General features: G+C 53.3%; 6 protein-coding genes across 6 annotated transcripts; 3 read left to right on the top strand and 3 right to left on the bottom strand.

Annotated features, from left to right (window-relative positions):
- Positions 1–3,254: 3,254 nt before the first annotated feature.
- On the top strand, positions 3,255–5,153 carry HER10_EVM0009217 (uncharacterized protein; the record flags this gene model as incomplete). Its single annotated transcript, XM_035478710.1, has 5 exons — positions 3,255–3,398; positions 3,455–3,589; positions 3,646–4,413; positions 4,470–4,557; positions 4,615–5,153. 5 exons carry the CDS (start codon positions 3,255–3,257, stop codon positions 5,151–5,153), a joined length of 1,674 nt encoding a protein of 557 aa, XP_035331712.1.
- A 1,376-nt stretch (positions 5,154–6,529) lies between these two features.
- HER10_EVM0000420 (uncharacterized protein) lies at positions 6,530–7,882 on the top strand (the record flags this gene model as incomplete). Its single annotated transcript, XM_035470203.1, has 2 exons — positions 6,530–7,287; positions 7,360–7,882. The coding sequence occupies 2 exons, from the start codon at positions 6,530–6,532 to the stop codon at positions 7,880–7,882; spliced, it is 1,281 nt and encodes a 426-aa protein (XP_035331144.1).
- HER10_EVM0010987 (uncharacterized protein) lies at positions 7,883–8,864 on the bottom strand. The gene is made up of 3 exons (XM_035480430.1): positions 8,643–8,864; positions 8,403–8,546; positions 7,883–8,308 (listed from the first exon to the last, which is right to left on the bottom strand). Exons 1-3 carry the CDS (start codon positions 8,709–8,711, stop codon positions 8,063–8,065), a joined length of 459 nt encoding a protein of 152 aa, XP_035331827.1. The 5' UTR covers positions 8,712–8,864; the 3' UTR covers positions 7,883–8,062.
- Positions 8,865–9,269: 405 nt separating this feature from the next.
- On the bottom strand, positions 9,270–11,107 carry HER10_EVM0004815 (cytochrome P450; the record flags this gene model as incomplete). Its single annotated transcript, XM_035474447.1, has 4 exons — positions 9,270–9,395; positions 9,463–10,467; positions 10,541–10,740; positions 10,900–11,107. 4 exons carry the CDS (start codon positions 11,105–11,107, stop codon positions 9,270–9,272), a joined length of 1,539 nt encoding a protein of 512 aa, XP_035331435.1.
- Positions 11,108–14,146: 3,039 nt separating this feature from the next.
- HER10_EVM0004412 (uncharacterized protein) lies at positions 14,147–17,913 on the bottom strand (the record flags this gene model as incomplete). Its single annotated transcript, XM_035474060.1, has 1 exon — positions 14,147–17,913. Exon 1 carries the CDS (start codon positions 15,194–15,196, stop codon positions 14,147–14,149), a length of 1,050 nt encoding a protein of 349 aa, XP_035331413.1. The 5' UTR covers positions 15,197–17,913.
- HER10_EVM0009071 (acetyltransferase) lies at positions 16,981–17,691 on the top strand (the record flags this gene model as incomplete). Its single annotated transcript, XM_035478570.1, has 2 exons — positions 16,981–17,362; positions 17,432–17,691. The coding sequence occupies 2 exons, from the start codon at positions 16,981–16,983 to the stop codon at positions 17,689–17,691; spliced, it is 642 nt and encodes a 213-aa protein (XP_035331705.1).
- Positions 17,914–17,925: the final 12 nt, after the last annotated feature.

Genomic DNA, 17,925 nt, shown 5'->3' with positions numbered 1-17,925 from the left:
CCTAATGACAGGCGGTCAAATCTGCGTTCAAAGCTCCCAGATCAGCCCCTGCCAAGGGACCGAATCGCATCCATGCCGATCGATCATCCGTTCTTTGGGCCCATGAGTCCACCCTCTGCTTCTAGATCTAAGAACGACGGTCTAGGCAGAATGCTGCTGTTACATCAGCCCGATGGGGAGAATGGAGCTGAAGCGACGGAAGCCGCGCGGAATGAGGCGACGTTCATGCTGTTCCCGTCCCGCATACCCATGCGTCCGTCGACTGACCATGTGCAGCCACGCGAGATGCACATGTGCATGGATGCAACAGAACGAACAGGCATCTAGTGCGAATCATTGCGAGTTGCAGATCAGGAGAGGAAGCTACCTACAGAGTACAGAGTACAACAGTTCCTGAGCGGCTCAAGTCGGGAAGACTTCAATGTGGACTATGTCAAATGCTACTCCCTGATATTTACCATGCACAAGCACGAGTGCGCAAACCGGTCAAGTAAGCCCGAGTCCTGTAAGAAGAGTGAATTCTCTAGATTCTCTTGGGTTTGAAGACAACATTTTGCGGACGAAAAATCCTGCGAAACGTAGACTGATCACGTCTTGCCGTTCTCGTCTATCGTCATCAACCAGCTTTCTTCGTCTAGTCAACGCGTGGGCCAGCGGGAGAATTGCTGTTTTGGAGAGCTGCTAAACTCTTGGCTTTGACCAGGTATTCTGCCCACCTCGGCACGCTCGACTGTCGTGAAGACAACGAGCACTAACGTCAATTTCGGGAGGTTGCATTCCCTCATTGTTGGCTGGCTCAAGAGGACTCCAACAGCAGGCCCGAGAGAGAGGAACCCGGATGGACCAACGCAACAATTGGAGACTGAAGTCTTGGCTGATAGGGTATGATTGTGAATACGAAAGTACCTTCTAAGTAAAACGAGAATCATGAATGTTGGATGACTTGTGGAGGTGGAGACATCGAATCGGCTGTAGGCCTGGTGATGTTGGTCCAAAGTAATGGTTCTGGTCTCCTGCCATTTCAAGTCTAGCAAGGCTTGGACAGTTAAAGCGGGGGAGATAGTGAGGATGTCGGGTCAGTCATTACGAACTGAGCGCCAAGTGTGCCCTCTTAATTGCAGGGAAGCGGCTCAATAGAAGCAATCGGGGCAGTAGCAGGCTAGCAGCAGCAGTAGTTCACTGCATGGGAAATAGTGAAGACTCAAATGCCTCGCGATCATATTCTGACCCGTTCTGACAGCTTGTTTGACTGTCTCGTAGGTATTCTTAGTCAGACCAGTGGGTAAAGTCTTCCTCGTCTGTGCGCTTCAGCTGTCGATTCAGTCATTCTTATTCAGACTCTGTCGATTCAACCCAATGCTCTTTAGCCTCGTTCCCAGCCCGTCACTCCATGCAGCTATCAAGCGGGTAAACATTGCATTGCTGACCCGAGTCCGCATAAGAAAATGGCAATTATGGATGGGGTGAGGCAAAAGAGCCGATGGAAGCCAATTTGGAGGTGGAGATTTGGGAAACCATTCACACTGGGGCTTGATACGATCCCTGTTGACTTTGCAGACGCAGGCGCCAGGAGGTGCCTGAAGGGGAAATAAACTCTTTTAACTTTTAGATAGAGTTCGGGTGTCGTCGCTTAATCCCACCGACCTTCTATCCGTAGACGGCAGTCGACGATCAAAGAAAGTCAATACGGGCTACCTCTGACTAACATTTTGGCGCGTTTCCTGGTAATCTCCTACGCGCTGTGACCTAGACGTTTTGTCTCGAAAGCCGTTCTACGACAGGGAAACCATCGCGCCCCATGTCAGGAAAAGCAACGCCGTCGACGGCTAACTCTGGCCTTCCATCGTATCCAACTTCTTTGCTGGACATGGCAGCCTGAGAGACAAGACGGACTGGCCGCTTGTTTGCTTGGCATTTGCCTATCAACATGTCTCTATCCAACCAATAGGTGCTGACGTTCTGTTTGATTCAGGTACTTGGTCCACTTCTATCAGTCTTGGCACCGATGCATCGCGCACCGAAAGAACTTTTGCTGCCGCGAGCCTCATCACCACTTTCATTCTTGTGCCGTCCTGCGCGCCGTGAGGGGAGAGTCTTCGGACGCCTCGGCCACCCAGGGGCTCCACGCGGGAGCTGTCGTCATGGGCTTGATGCGGTGAGGTCGCATGCAGTCGAGCATGCCCCCAGACCCCAACTCATCCGCAGATCCGGAGTGGAAGCTCAATGTTGGTCGCAACGGAACAATCAATCATGACATTGGCGATTTAACTTGAGTCTGACTGCGCTCAATCTCCCCGTTTGGTGGGAACTGCCACTTGCCCGCTTAACACGCATAGGGATGGAACTCTTATTGGGATGACCAAGGGACAACTTGCGACATTTATCACGCAGACAACTGATTGCGTACCTCGTATACGCTGCCAGCTTCGAAGGACATTAAGAGAGATCAAAATGAAGCGGCCCAAGGAAAAGGAGGCCATCCCGGAGTAGTGGACTTCCAAGTCCCGCTATTCCTGCGCCGTGACTGCGAAGCTTCCCCGGACCGTTGTCCGCCAAGGCCATACTAATCCCGGGACCTGCCCTTTCGGGATCCCCGCCAAGAGCCTCCAAGAACACTCCAGCGGGTGGCCAATTGAGCAGAACCGTCGCCCGGAATTACTCGTTAATTATCGCTCACTGCTACGTCTGTGGATAGTTGGGTACCTCACTTGTACGGGAGTACTCCTCACTGTGCGATGTCACCCTGCCGCCGTTGGTGACTGGCCGGCGACCGTTGCTGTTGTCTGCACCGCCCGCTTGTCTTGCATCCGGCAACATGGCCTAGTACATGTTGCGGTGCAGTGAGCCTGGCATGTCTTGGTCGCATCCGACTTTCCCAGGGTTGCAATTCCAGGAGGAACATTTGTTCAACCAACTCTCGTCCCCCTGGTAGCGCCGAGACAATGCCCAGATCGATGGACTCCAGCAGTCCCAGGCGCGAGCAGGCATCCCGACATGACTGCATATCGAGCTTCCATGACAGGAAGCAATGACTAGCAGACACGATTGGGACTTTGGTTGCTAAGGTCCCTCCATACTAATCTGACTGGGTCAGGATATAAATCCAGAACCACGCCCACCTCTCATCAGAACGGTTTGCCTTGATCTCCAAGGGAATCCAGCCTCCAATTCACCTCCCTCGCTCATCTCAGTCCAATCCTCCCTTTCAAATACGCAAAACACGTTCAGAGTGTTTGCATTGGACATCAGACACCATGGTTCGCGCTTCATCCTACCTCGGCTCCCTTGCCGTCCTCGCCGCCTCGGCGATGGCCAAGGAGATCCAGATGAACGATGCCATCTCGGCTGAGTTCTACGACTCTGGCAAGGTCCACGAACAGGTCATTGCTGCTAAGAAGGTAAGCTCAGAACCCCGATGATCACCACAGGCAATGTGACTGACGAAAGACGCCAGGCCGAGTTCGCTCGCCAGAGAGAAGCTGGTGCCTACAACAGTGAGGTCTGGCCCGAGCTGGGCTACACCCCCTGTGTAAACGGTTGGGCCGAGGCCGTCGTTGGAGACAGGAACAACACCTTCAGGTGCCACAACGTAAGTTCCCACCAGAAACATGGCTCTTGCCGAGACACTCGAATAACACATTCTAGGCCGACCTGTACTCCTTTGTCAGCCACGCTGCCCTCGGTGGACCCCTTGCTGAGGGTTCTTCCTCTTGGGGATGGACTAACGACGATGGTCGTGAGTTCGTCGCCATCGGCCAGTATGAGGGTACAGCTTTCGCTGAGATCCTCTCGGACGGCAAGCTCGTCTACCTCGGCCGCCTACCCCAGTACTCGGCGCCCTCCGAGTGGCGCGAGATCCGCTCTTACAAGCACTACATGGTCATCGGCTCCGAAGCCGTCGGCCACGGCATCCAGATCTTCGACATGAAGAAGCTCTTGGATATCGACCCCGCCAGCCCCGTCGTCTTCGACGCCAAGGCTGACTTGACCGGTCACTTCAACGCCCTCCTGCCTCTGGGCCGTGCTCACAACGTCGTCATCAACGAGGAGCTCAACTACGGTGTCGCTGTTGGTGCCGCGCCCCGTACCGACCCCCTTTGCGCCGCTGGTCTGAACTTCTTCGACCTGACGGACCCCTCCAACCCCGTTTCTCTGGGTTGCGCCAAGGACGACGGATACGTCCACGACGCCCAGTGCTTGGTCTACCGTGGACCCGATAAGCGCTACCAGGGCCGTGACATCTGCTACGGCTACAACGAGGATACCCTCACCATCTACGACGTTACCGACAAGGCCAACGTCACTAACATCATCTCCCGCATCTCGTACGAGGGTGCTTCCTACACTCACCAGGGTTGGGTCCTTGACGTGAACAACCAGGAGTTCCTTGTCCTGGATGACGAGCTTGATGAGGTATGTTAAATTGCATTATCCTAAGTATCAGCAAAAGCTAAACGTTGATCCTACAGGTTCGCGGCAATGGCCCTGGCGGAGACGGCTACCCCGTCACTTTCATCTGGGACATCAGGGACCTTGAGAACCCCAAGCAGACCGGAGGTGTGTAACCACAAACAACTTATCACAAGACACAATGGAAGACTAACAACACTACAGAGTTCAAGCACCCCACCAAGGCCATCGACCACAACCAGTACGTCATCGACAACTACATCTACCAATCCCACTACGGCGCCGGCCTCCGCGTCCTCGATGGCACCTCCATCCCCACAGACCCCACTGGTGCCGGCGTCTGCGAGGCCGCCTACTTCGACATCTACCCCGAGGACGACGACTTCGAGGGCGGCGGCTACGTCGGCTTCGTCGGAACCTGGTCCTCGTATGCCTACTTCCCCTCAGGCTACATCTTCATCAACACCATCGAGCGCGGCGCCTTCGTCGTCAAGCTGACCGGCAAGGACTGCCCCAAGGCCCCCGTCTGCAACGCCGACAACTGCCTGCGCTCGTTCCGCGCCACTACCATCCCTGGCCGTCTCGAGGAGTCGCAGGCTTTCTGCAAGTCGTTCCTGAGCAAGCCTGTCAAGGATGCTAGCGTTCTCCCCGCGCACGCGGTGCAGAACTGCGCCAAGGAGGATAAGGTTGCTCAGGCTAGCAGTGCTTGCGCCTGCCTGCCCGCTGCCACCCCCGCTCCTTGAAGCTGGATAATGAAACGGGAGGAGAGACACGAAGACGTTCGATGATAATGCGTGATGCGACGTAGATAATTCTTAGTACCTAGTTTACCCTCTCAGTCGGTTGCCCACGATACGTGGCTTCTGAGAGTTTGTTAGCAACAATTGATGAAAACATCGACCTGAACTTACACGATATTGAAGTACTTTATGCATGCCGCACGTGAAGCCACAGAACCGGACCCAACTTGAATTTCCGTCGCGTATCCCAGTGTGGCAGATCGATGATTGAATCCACGCAGTTGTTTTAATGCTGCTTCGGGAATCATCTTTCTGAATGTCTCAAGAAGTGATCGTTGAATAAATACCTAAACCCATAGCCATCAAGCAAAATAACCCGGCCATTACTGTCCCGAAACCATGTGCCGGGCTCGTGGGCCCCAACAGTAAGGACTCCCAACCCATAACTTTCCTCGACCTTCAAACTTTCTATCCTCTCAATATCTTTCCTGACTAAGGATCTAGTCTCAACATGTTGTCCATTTCTCAAGCCAGCGGTATGACTATCATACCCGTATACACATCAGATAGCGAGTCGGGAAGATAAAGTTTCAGCGGACTCAATCTTATAGAAGCAGAACTGGCTGTTACTACTTTGTCGAAACCATGTCCCAGATTCGGAACGACGCAGATGGGCTTCTCTGTGTTGCAGGCTGCTTCTATTCAGACAACACCAATGAAGTCTTTGTCAAAAGCTTAGCGGGTGTAATGGAAGATGATGGTCAGTACCTGTGCTGCAATCAATATGACTAAATGCATGGAGTCTGGACTACGGCATATCCCATTTCTGGATTACTTGGTGAGGACGGTTGACAGCCGCGCCACTTACAAAGCGGTCAGCAAAACAGTTCTGGAAAAGGCCGCTTATTTCTTCCTGACGACAATTCGACAAGTTCTACCAGGTAATCAAGATGAACTTCTGATTACGACAGCGACCATGCCCAACTTGGTTTCCTTCCCAACATCAATTTGTACCTCAGCTTGATGATGTATACAAAATTGTCAACGTAGCCGCGCATGAAAGGTGCCTCCATCAACTTGCATGACTATCGACAGCAATTAAGAGCAAAATTACCGATTTAGCTACAGCAATTGAGGAAAAGAATCAATTAGGCCCCACATCCCCAAGAGTTCTTCGCGTTTAAGGTGTGCAACAAGCTCAGAACTTGCATGCGACCCACGGACCTTGGTGCGGCGATCTTGAAACGCGCCCTTGAAACATCAAGAACGACCATTGAGCGTCGTCCCGAGCTTTCTTCTCGACAGCGACGCGAAAATACATCAGACCGAACTTTCTCTTCTTACCAAAATCACCAAACACGAAATCAACGACTATCGACATGAGTATACGCATGCTTCTCGCAGGCCTGGCCTTTGGCCAGACACTAGGCCTCAAGACTCAAGTCCCCTTATTCGAATCATGCGCCGCAAGCCCGCTTCTTCCAGACTCCCAACTCGCCTGCAGCAAACCCACAATCTTGACCTCTGGAGGATCGCCTGTCTTGGACAACGTCGCCGGAAATCGGACAGCGAAGCCGCCCAAGAAGGACATTTGGCGTTCGGACGAAGGCTGGCAAGGCCCTCACTCCTGCGCGGGAGCGTACTGCGCCTACTCGCGGCCATCCTTTGCTAATGGCCGCGGCATCGTCCTCGTGAGCACAGCGTACAACGCCGAAGAGGCGTCTCATCTAGCAGCTTTTGCAAAGGAGTCGATCAAGGGTGAAGGCGACAGCGAGCTGTTCCGTGTGGTGGAGATGCCTGGCAAGGGGCTAGGTGTCATTGCGAACCAGCATATCCGGCGTGGGCAGCGGATCATGGCTCACCCGCCGGCTGTTGTTGTACATCGCAGGTTCGTTGATGACATTGATCTTGAGAATCAGTACCGTCTGCTTGATGTAGCCGCCGGAAAGCTTCCGCGGGATACCCGAAAAACTTTCATGGCGCAGATGGGTCAGTCTCGCGAGCATCAATCTACGGGACACAAGGTGCACGATATCATGCACACCAACTCATTCGAGCTTGGCCTTGGGATCAGAGATGGTCATCACTTTGGTAACTACCCAGAGGTCTCGCGCTACAATCACGATTGTAGGCCAAAGTGAGTGACCCAAGTTCCCTTATGGCTTATGAGCTATATGTTATGTCATTTCATGTAGCTAACACAGCCGAGCGTTGCCTTCTACATCGACGACTCAGACATGCGGCACTATACTCATGCCATCAAAGACATCCAACCTGGCGAGGAACTCACAATCTCCTACGTCGACTCCCTGAGTTCCCGCGCCGTCCGCCAAGATCGAGCTCAGCGCAACTGGGGCTTCGGCTGCACTTGTCAGCAATGCAGTCTCTCCGAGGCCTTCATCCGCTCTTCTGATCAACGCCTCGGCAAGATGTGGCAAATCGAGCAGCAAATGAGTCACTGGAACGGCGCCAAGGTCGACGAGGAGATGATTGAGGAGCTCATTTCGCTCTACCGGCAAGAGCAGCTTGACCAATCTCACGGTTCGGATGCATTCAGACTTGCTGCGCTTAATTACAACTCTTTGGGAATGGAAAAGGAGGCGCTCGAGTATGCTAAGCTTGCTGAAGAGCAGTTTATGCTTGAGAAGGGTCCACGGGCGAAGCAGGTGCAGGATATGAGAGACTTGATGCAGGACCCGAAGGAGCACTACAGTTGGCGACAAAGAGTTTGATTGGTGCTGCAAATGGTTCTTCTTACTCCAATTTGAGTGTAAATTGCTTTGAGAAAATAGCCTTTCATTTACCAAAAGTTCATTTCAGTCATGTTTAGAGCTTCTGGCCAACCTTGACTTCGTCTCTCTCATGCCTCTCCAAGTGTTCTATGAAGTTCTTCGATCGAGAAAGATGTTATCTCAGAACGGGCGACTCTCGACTTCTTTCTTCAGATCTTCATTGAACTGGTTCCATCCAAAAAGAACCTTCTGCCTGAAACCCCACATTGGTGCCATAATAAATGCCAAGAGGCCACGAATCTCCTCGACCTGAATGAACCTGGTGCCTCCGGAGTTTTGCTCACTCGGGTTGAACCAAAACTCATGTTTGCCAGTGAATAAGAACGGAACCGACCCCACCCAATGGAGCGTCTCACTTGTGTTTTCCTAGTTGTTCAAAGAGAGTCAGTCAACTCAATCACAACTACCTTTCTGTAGACAGCAAAGCCCATCTAGCGAAGAAGAACCGAAAACTCCTTACCATGATGACTGGGCTGAATGCCATTCCTCCCATGTCAACCTTGATCTTATCGCCATCCTTGAGCTCCAAGGGATCCTTGCCCGGCTCAGTCGGCTCGATAGTCCACTTCTGACTCCACTGCTTGTATTTGCTGAACTCCAGAAACTAATCAGACGCGAAGTCAGCACAGAGCGTCAATGGAAGTTTCCATCATTTGTCCGAAACGCGCCTCGGGTTCGCCCTATTTCGCAGGGTCCATACCACTGATCTCACGGCCGACGGCGGGGCCTGGATTTCAATCTCTGCCGCGATGCTTTGCGATTGACCCATGGCTATGGTTCTTGATCTAAATATAGCTTTCGTAGGGGGTTTTGACAGATTTGGCTCTTTCGATTGAATGTGGATCTCTTATGCCGGTATTGTTGGATGGATGGCTGAATCTAGTACTATGATGTCTTTCAAGAACAACACCGGAAGACGAGCATCTGAGGGTGATTGAGGGAAATACTGGGTTCATATACGTTTTTGATACGAGTTTATAGATAACCGCCCATTGGTGGTTTTCTGCTGACTGCATAAACATATCTCACCATCGCTTAAGCCACCGAGCGGCTGCCAGACCGCGATCGGCTAGGCTGGGCACTGAACCCCGGGCTGCGCCGCAGCCACGATCTATCAAAACAGAATCCCGCCGGCCGTCAATTAGTCCGGAAACACACAGCTCCAAACCCCAAACCCGCGCCAGCCAAACGACGACAGACTCAGCCAGCCATGTAGGGTCCTGTTTCCCCGAATCCCAATGTTCCCATTACCGAGTCCGTTTATTTAGATCTCTTTGACCTACTCCCAGACTCCGTCACCCCAAAAGCCATTGAACACGAGAGTTACTCATTGAAACTGTGGCCGCTCGGAAGCAAGTACCCACATGTCGTTGTGGGTGAAGACACCGGCGTGGTTGACTTCCTTCCACGGTGTATCGGGTCTCGCAAGACACCAGTCAAAGTTGCGCATCAACTGCACCGATATGTCAGCTCGCAGATCATTCAAAGAGATGCGTTGAGGGATATTGTGCTCGACTCACCTCGAAAATAGTCTTGCCAATCTCCATCATCGCAATGGGCCGGCCAAGGCACTGATACTTTCCATACCCAAAGATAAGCTCGTGCACCCGATGCATATTCACCAACCGCCTCTCGTCCTCCTCCAACAACCACCGCTCAGGCCGGAACTCGTCCGCGTCCTCGCCAAAGATCTCCTTGCTGAGGTGCATCGGCCACGCCGCGGCATTGATGTTCGTACCACCGGGCAAGAACACCGACTCGCCGTTCACGACGACCGTGTCGCCTCCGTCCGGCACCCGCTTGGGATCCATATTCGTCACGGGTGGGTGCACGCGCATGCCCTCCTTAATAACGGCCTGCAGATACGGCATCCGCCTGTTCTCCGCGTCCGAGACGATACCTGACGGTCGGGACCCGATCTGCCCGTCCCTGACGTACGCGTCAATCTCAGCCTGGAGCTTCGCGTAGACGCGGGCGTGGGTGAGGAGGTAGAGCATGATGATACGCAGCGACGCGGCGGTGGTGTCGGACCCGGCAATCATCTGCAGCGTCGTCTCGGAGAGAATCTCGTCCTCGCTGAGGCCGTGCCGGATGAACGACGCAATCATATCCGACCGCTTCTCCGTGTCGCGCGCCAGGCGCTCCTTGATGATGGCGCGGCCGTTGGCGAACATGCGGCCGAAGCCCGAGGCGTCCGTCTCCTTGGGGCCGAGGAGGCGTGCCACGATGGGCTTCTGCAGGATCTTGTAGAGGCCCAGGCCGATCTTGTACGTAAAGATTGTCATGCCGACTTCGGCTGACTCGGCGACGCCAAACATGTCCTCGTCGGCGCGCAGGTCGCCAAAGGGCTTGCCGTAGCTGATGTTGCTGATGACGTCGAGCGTGAGGTACTGCATCTTCATGGCCAGGTCCATGGGCCGCGCTGCGAACTCTGTGGACATGTACTTTGACCGGATGAGCTGGACCAGCTCCGACACGTGTGTGTCGACTGAGTCCTCTAGCGCGAGGTTCTCTTTTCCAGAATACTTTGATGTTGGTTTCGTCAGTACTGGCATGGTCCGTATCAGACTAGGTAAGTGAAGATCGTCAAAAACGTACCCCGGCTCCCATCCGTTGCCTCAGCACCCTGTGCTTCTCCTCGTCCATCTCACTAAAGACGTGATCGTTCTCCGACATGTGCCGGCACGCGCGGTAGTACCACTCCGTCCGCGTATACGGCGACCGGATGCCGCTCATGTAGACGAGAAGCTCGGGCGAAGAAGTGATCAAGTCGTTCGGCCCGACGCGAGCAATCGTCCCTAAGAGGATGGGTTCAGCATTGGGCTTTCCTTCATGTTCAGCTCGGGCCATGCTGCGAACTTGGCAGCATGGTCGATCACGACGCTTGTAAGGAAGAAGACGGTGAAGGGGACTCGGGGGGAGAAAACCCTAACGGATGGGAAGGAAGAGAGGCTCACCGTATTTCCTGCATACTTCATCGTACTTCAGGTGAGACTTGAAAGTCAGAATCGCCCAGGCATGCCACGCCTCCGTCCAGCCGCACAGGACCGGGCCCTTGAACGCTCGGAGTCGATTATACGTCCTGATCTTCTGGCCGACGTACACAGCTACCAAGATCGCCGCGAAGAGCCAACGAAGGCTGTACAGTTGTGAAATGAGACCCATCTTTGTCAGTCGCAGGTCCTTCTTAGTATGAGAAGAGTGCGATGTGTGAAGGAGTAAAAGGGAAGGTGATCAACATGTGGGATTGGGAACTGGCCCTGAGATGTAGTAGTCCCGGGACGGCGGCTCAGGAACTTTAAAGAGCGCTTCGAAGGGGGCCTGTCTAGCTTCGGTACCGGGGCCTACGGTCCTCGTGGGATTTTATGAATCTGATGGCATGCCATCATCTCGCTTGGGCGCGAGGGCCTCATAGTGGGCAGTGGCGCTTTGAAGAACTGGGGTGGGAAGGGAGGGAAAGGGAAATGTCAGGTTGAGTCGTGCGTGCCGATCCCGTATCCCGTTAATTTTTTTCCCTGGGCTGGGAGCTCAGCTGGCTGTTCTCGGGAAAGGGGCTGAACGGCAGTTGAGCGTTGAGCTTTGACGATGAGATAATTGATAAGGAGTGAAAGGGACCCTCGTTGGACCGGGACCCCGGATGCAGTCAAGGGTCAAGACAGCCAAGGGCCCCATCGGGGATTCAGCAAAAGTGTCGGGAAAAAGCCACTCGGCGTCATATTGTTCGTTTCTGGTAAACCGTACGGATACACAATCTGATTTGCTTTTTCTTTCCTTTCCTTTCGCCCCCTTTTTCAACCGGTGAGGATACGGGGGCAAATGGGGCTGCGTACTCATCTCCAATGATATTGAAGTGATTTGGAGAACTTTGGAGTACTTTGGAGTTGGTGTGTGTAGCCAAGAGCTCGAACTTATTCCCATCTAGTCCTGTTGCATATGTAAAGCATCGTGGACCGGCGTTATGACGAGGTCTGGAACTCCGTCCAAGATGGATCTCCGGCCAAGGAAAGGGGGACTTTGGAGTTCAAAAGTCCAGATGACGTGGACCTCAGGCCAGATTACATGCTTGGTATTGTGGCCACTGAGTAATCCCATTGTTCATCTGAGGGGTATTTGTCCAGAAAATGGTTGATTGGGCTCGATCTCACTCAGCTGATCGTGCTCGGTTTCCAACGTTCGAGTCTCATTCCCGGGGCGTACAAAAGCAATGTTCTGTCGGTGATATCTTTTTTATGAAAAAACAAAAACGACACTATTGAATGTTGTATGTATCCGTGCGCTGCTCTGCTCCCGGACCTTCGGATTCCTCCCGACCGTTACCTCAGAGCTTAAGTAATCATCCCTCCCTAGGCATCAACGCAAGAGAGCCTAATGCCGTTTTCCCATCACGATTATTCGTCGTTGAAACACATATTCAGCTGGCGCTTAACTTGCACTTTAACACAAGCCTTAATTATGGGCCGGTTCATGCGTGGTTGGCGATAAGAGGGGACTCGAGTCTTTGACTGCCCGTTTGTATTGAGGTTCCCGTGGTTCGAGGAGGAACCGAGGGCCCGCGGGATCCCAGAAGGGGAAATAATCGAACCCCCACGTTGCATCAACCGCTGCGAGCAGCGGACATCCCAGTTGTCCGCCTGGGAACCCCCCGTCATCTGGTCAACTCCCGAACCTCACTTGAGGTTGCACCGGCAAACATCTACCCTCCTGTGTGGTGACATTGAACCATACAAATCAAGGAACGCGTGAAAGAGACAACAAGAAATGACAAACTAACTTGAGTCACATCTCCAAGTTGAATATTACTTTGAACCAGATGATATTCAATCGAGTTCTGCCCAGCCAGAAGTGGCAAGCATGGGTATTTGTATCACGCGAAACAAGAGAACCAACAAAACACCAAACCAACAGAAACGAAAACCAACACAACCTTAATTGAACCTCTTTGACCAAGAATTGACTCCACAACCTTGATGATTTCAATGCGCCACATTGTAGATTTTCGTAGTCTTTTTCGATGTGGTGATGTTTTCTCAGCTTTTCAGCATCAATATGTGGTTCTGAAACTACAATCCATACAATATCTATACCATGGAAAAACCACATGAAAAACCTCAACCGGAACAAAATACCCAAATACCTGTGGTGATCAGCATACTAGGCAGACTCGGCTCAGGTAAAGGCACGCAATGCCGCCTTCTCTCTCAGAAATTCAACCTCTCGCACATCAGCATCGGCGACATCCTTCGCGAGGAGATGGAGCGCGGGGAAGAAAGCCCCCACGCAGACATCATCAGAGCCAACATGCTTGCAGGCACAATAGGTCCGATTGAAATCACCATGGCCATTCTCAAAGACCGAATCACGAAGTTGATGGAGGGTGGCACAAGAGTGTTCATTTTAGATGGTAAGCCGCTTCTGCAACCCCCCGGGAATTCTGTAACACAGAAGGTGACCCAAACCCAAACCGAAAGGATTCCCAAGATCAATAGAACAATCAACGCACTTCCAAACCTTCATCGGCCCAATAACCTCCCTCCTCGTACTTCAATGCTCTTCAGAAACAAGCTTCCATCGCCTCCTCCCCCGCGGCCGATTCGACGACTAGATGCAAGCAATCCGAAACCGCCTCCTCACCTCCGAAACCACAACCTCCCTCGTGGTAGACGACTTCCGCAAGCACGAAAAGCTGACCGTCGTCGACGCGGAGCCATCCGTCGCGAAAATCCACGAGGAACTAGTCACGATAGTCTCTAGCGTCGCTGAGCTCCTGCATTAGCGCCGCGCTGCTGCTGCTGCTGCTGCACAATTGAGATTGTTTGTGTGTTTTATGTATGGCACTGTTGTGATCTGCAATGTCGTGTTTTGCAGTAGGATAGCATCTGCCCAGTCAATGGCATCGAACTTTATGTACGCTCAGTCTTAATCTTGCACTTCCTTGCGCTCTTAGCTCGTTTTCACGTATACACTAGCTAGTTTGACTAGGGTGGCAGGACTGGGAGAGTCGAGACCACGCGCAAAGTGCCTATCAGGCTGTCACTGAGCGATGAATATTCTTTTTCAAGCAAACATTTGTAATGTGCATTAATATGCATTAGATCATTCTATTTTTGATGATATTATAGCATTCTGAAGTAAACCCGTTCAATCCAATTCCTGCGCTTGTGGTACCTTGAAACTCCAATTCATAATCATCACTGATAGATGTGTTTACTGCTTAGCAGTCTCGCCCTCGACCTCAACCGCGTTGATTCTTGACGCCTTCTTCTTCTTGTCCTTGAGGGCCTTGCGGCCGGAAACGGGTGTGATCTGGGGAGGCGGGACAGGTGCTACCAGGGGAACTGTAGCGACGGGGACCGCAGGAGCAGGAGCGGGGGCAACAGCGGGAGGAGCAGCGACTGCGGGCGCCGGCTGAGGAGCCGGAACGGGAGCAGGAGATCCAGCCTGGGGAACAGCGCCGTTAGGGTCAGCAGCCGGGACAGCGGCGGCAGGAGGTTGAGGAGCTTGATCGGGCCACGCTGGCGCGGCAGCAGGAGGGGCCGGAGCAGCTGCAGGAGGAGCAGGGACGGCGGCCGGGGGTGCAGGAACAGCAGCGGCAGGAGGAGCAGCAGCAGGAGGAACTGCGATAGGGATGGCGTTGGGGTTGGCAGGCGTAGCAGGAGGAGGAGCAACAGCCGGGACAGCAGCGACGGCGGGCTCAGAGTAAATTGCGATTGCCTGGTCCATCACGGACTCGATCTGAGCCCTGCCCTCAGCCGCGATTCTCTGCCCGACTCTGGGAACCTTTTCCTCAAGCGCGGCAGTCAATGCCATGCTGGAAATCTTCTGCCTCTGGAGGGACTCCAATGCAACACCACTGACGCCAAGGTTGTCAAGAACAGGCTTGCGGGAGACTAGGTCGTTCACGGTGACAGTCGTCTGATCGATGAGAGCGTCGGTAGTGCGGCGAAGCCTGGCAGCTCTGAAGGCACTAAGGTCACCAGCAGACTGGATGTCGACTGTGGCCTGGTCGGTAGCCACCTGGGCTTGCTGAGAGAAGATGAGGAGGTTGTTTGCCGTGACTGGGCCACCATCCAAAGAGAGGACTGCAGCATCGACGTTGGCAAGGGATTCGGAGACGGGAGCCAGAGCACGCTCGATGGTGTCAAGATCACCTGCAGCTCTCTCCTCGATCTGGATGATTCGGATAGGCTGGAGAGGTGCGGCAGTGATGATGGCCGCCTGGGCGAAGAGAGCAAGGGTCAGGCGCATGGTGACCATTTTGATGTGAAGATAACAGACGAAGGGTCTGAAGGTTTTCGAAGAAAGTATTGAGGCTTTGGGAATAACCAAGCTATCGTTCTTAAGATCCTTGTCTGATGCTCCAAAAAGACGTTCTCTTCCGGTGGGATATCGAATAGTTTTATAAGCTTTGGCAACCAGCCTGTGGTGATCGAAGCTCAGATCACATCCAGGACCAACATGGGAAGATGGGCCTTCGTTAGCTCCCGTCTGCGCCTGGAACGTGGAATCGTGAGACACATCCGTACCGTGAGGACGTCAGTGGTCCTTGAGCTTGCAGTAGCTCACAACCTGAGAACGCTGTCTCCAGGCTGGGAAGCAGCCTTCGCGACTCCAGCATCTGCGTCCCCGACGCAAGGATCCTCTGGATACAGACCACAAAAGTCTGTGTTGACGTCCGTGATTCTCGGCCGGGAAGTACTGGTCTGCAGCCATTACCCACTTTTGACAGCCTGACAGGTACAAGACAGCTAAACGGTCGTGAACCGGCGGCCGAAAGGAGGATTAAGCTTCTGTAGCTAAGAAACCCCTGAGCCGTGCGCGCAACTCGGTGCAGGAAGGGAAGGCAAGGTCCCGATGCAACAGGGATGAGGTCCTGGCGTCGCGGCGACAGCTGGGCTGCAGGAGCCATGAAACGGACCGCACCATGTTGACAGCGGCGACGACATCGAGGCCTGTGGAGCTCGGGGAGACTCTTAAGTGCCTCAAGAGGAGACACTCCGGGACGCAGCCGTCAAGTACCACATGAGACGAACGACAAGAGACACCAAGCTGTTGTCGAAATGTGGCCAATGCCAGTTGACCGGGGACGCAAGGTGAATGCTCGGACGTGTTTCGTGGACACACAATTTTGACGAATGCTGTCGATGAATTTGGTGTCGCGCGCATGTATCGCTGCGCCTCCTCATCCCTGGCCGACAAGATCTCTCCACTTTCCAAGCCCATTGGTTGTGCATCAAGAATATCCGAACTTTTTGACGTCGGCGGGACGTCCCCGCAAACTCCTTGAATGAGGCTCTACTAGGGTGGCCGGATAGCTCCGTACGTGAATTCGGTGGTCAACGTCTGGGTCCACGACACGAAAACGACACTGCCGTTTGATGGACATAGCTTTCCGGTCCCTGCCTAAGAATCAAAGCTTCGTTCGGTCAGCCTGGTCATGTCAACCGTCATCCATGATCCATACACGACGAACCATGAACCCAGTGTTGAATCAGACCACGTGCTGTCCTTCTGGTGGGAAAAGGCACGCGACCGGTTCCATCTAATAGCCTCTCAGTGTCACATTAGCGATCATGGCTTCAACATTTCCCTGGTGAAATAAGCCTTCAAGGGTGCTAAGGACAAACCTTGAGGCTAAAATGCATTTGCATATAAGCATTGCATATTCCTTCTGCAGCTGCCAGAAATGACAAATTCTGACAGCTTGCCACCTTGCGTATTCTTGTTGAGATGTCCCATTTCGCGCATGATGCATGCAGGAAACATTCACTCGTTGACGAGCTTCCTAGACGGTCACCGAGAAGCTGATCTATAGGGTGACGAAAAACAATACGAATCCTTTGATGAGTCAGACCGATTGTGTTCCAAACCAACACCTGGATAGGAACCCCCCCGCCGAAGAACCCCGCATAATAGGCACCCGGCGTGGTCTGTACAGGTGTACAAGTACAGGCGTGGTCTTCGCCGCGACAAAAAGTTCGAGTAGGTACGTCGCTCCAACTTCAACAAAGACTATTCGGAAGCGCAGCATATCAGGAAACATGCCAATCGAAATTCAGCCGGTGTTGGAGAGCGATCTTCGGCGGTGCGCCGAGATTGAGAAACTGGCGTTCTCGGGGAGCCCACTTGATCCAGTCCTATTCCCCGGACCCATGCCGGAGGATATGATGGGGATTCGAGCTGAAGAACTGGCCAAACAGTTTCGAGAGGACACAACCGTGCGCTTCCACAAAGCGGTGGACACGGATCTCTCTGGCGACGAGGCGATTATTGCTTGGAGCAAGTGGAATGCGTACTCGGAGGGGCTGCCGGTGCCAAAACCACGTGTCTGGGGACCTGGTTGCAACGAAGAGGCGTGTAACAAGTTGTTCCATGGCTTGGACGAGATGCGCCAGCGTTTGATGGGTGGCAAGAAGGTCGTCTGTAAGTGGCGGATATGGCACATTTGATGCGTGTGTGGCGGAGGTGAATGACAGCTAACGCAGGCGACAGATCTGCATATCTTGGTGACGGACCCAAAGCACCAAAGACGGGGAGCAGGGTGGCAGTTGATGACACCCATAGTGCAGGAAGCTGTTCGATTGGGCGTTCCGGCATATCTCGAGTCTTCGAGAGCTGGCCATCATCTATACCAAAAGGTTGGGTTCAAGGATATCGACGAGTACTTGATCGACTTTAGCCAGTATGGCTTGGAGCAGCCTCACATCAACTGGGCGATGCTCTGGGAGCTTCCCAATCGGCGATGTCCATGAGCGGCCGGTTGAACGGTGAATATCCGATGTTGGACATCTCAGACGGAGGGGATGAACCAACGGCGACCCGAAAGATGAATCCTTCTGATAGTGATCTCATGGAACTATGACAAAGTCCGAAGAGGGTGGTTTGATAGGCGAGGTTGGCCGGAGAGCGACACATCCGTAGTTTAAGGTATTAATTTGCTGTTCTGAAGAAACAAATGCACTGCAGCCCTGCTTGGCCTCCCCGAT

Source organism: Colletotrichum scovillei (genome assembly GCF_011075155.1).
Source record: "Colletotrichum scovillei strain TJNH1 chromosome Unknown Contig00007, whole genome shotgun sequence".
NCBI lineage: Eukaryota > Fungi > Ascomycota > Sordariomycetes > Glomerellales > Glomerellaceae > Colletotrichum > Colletotrichum scovillei.
Note: the sequence above shows the minus strand (reverse complement) of the source record. Positions and strands in the feature narration are given on the sequence as shown.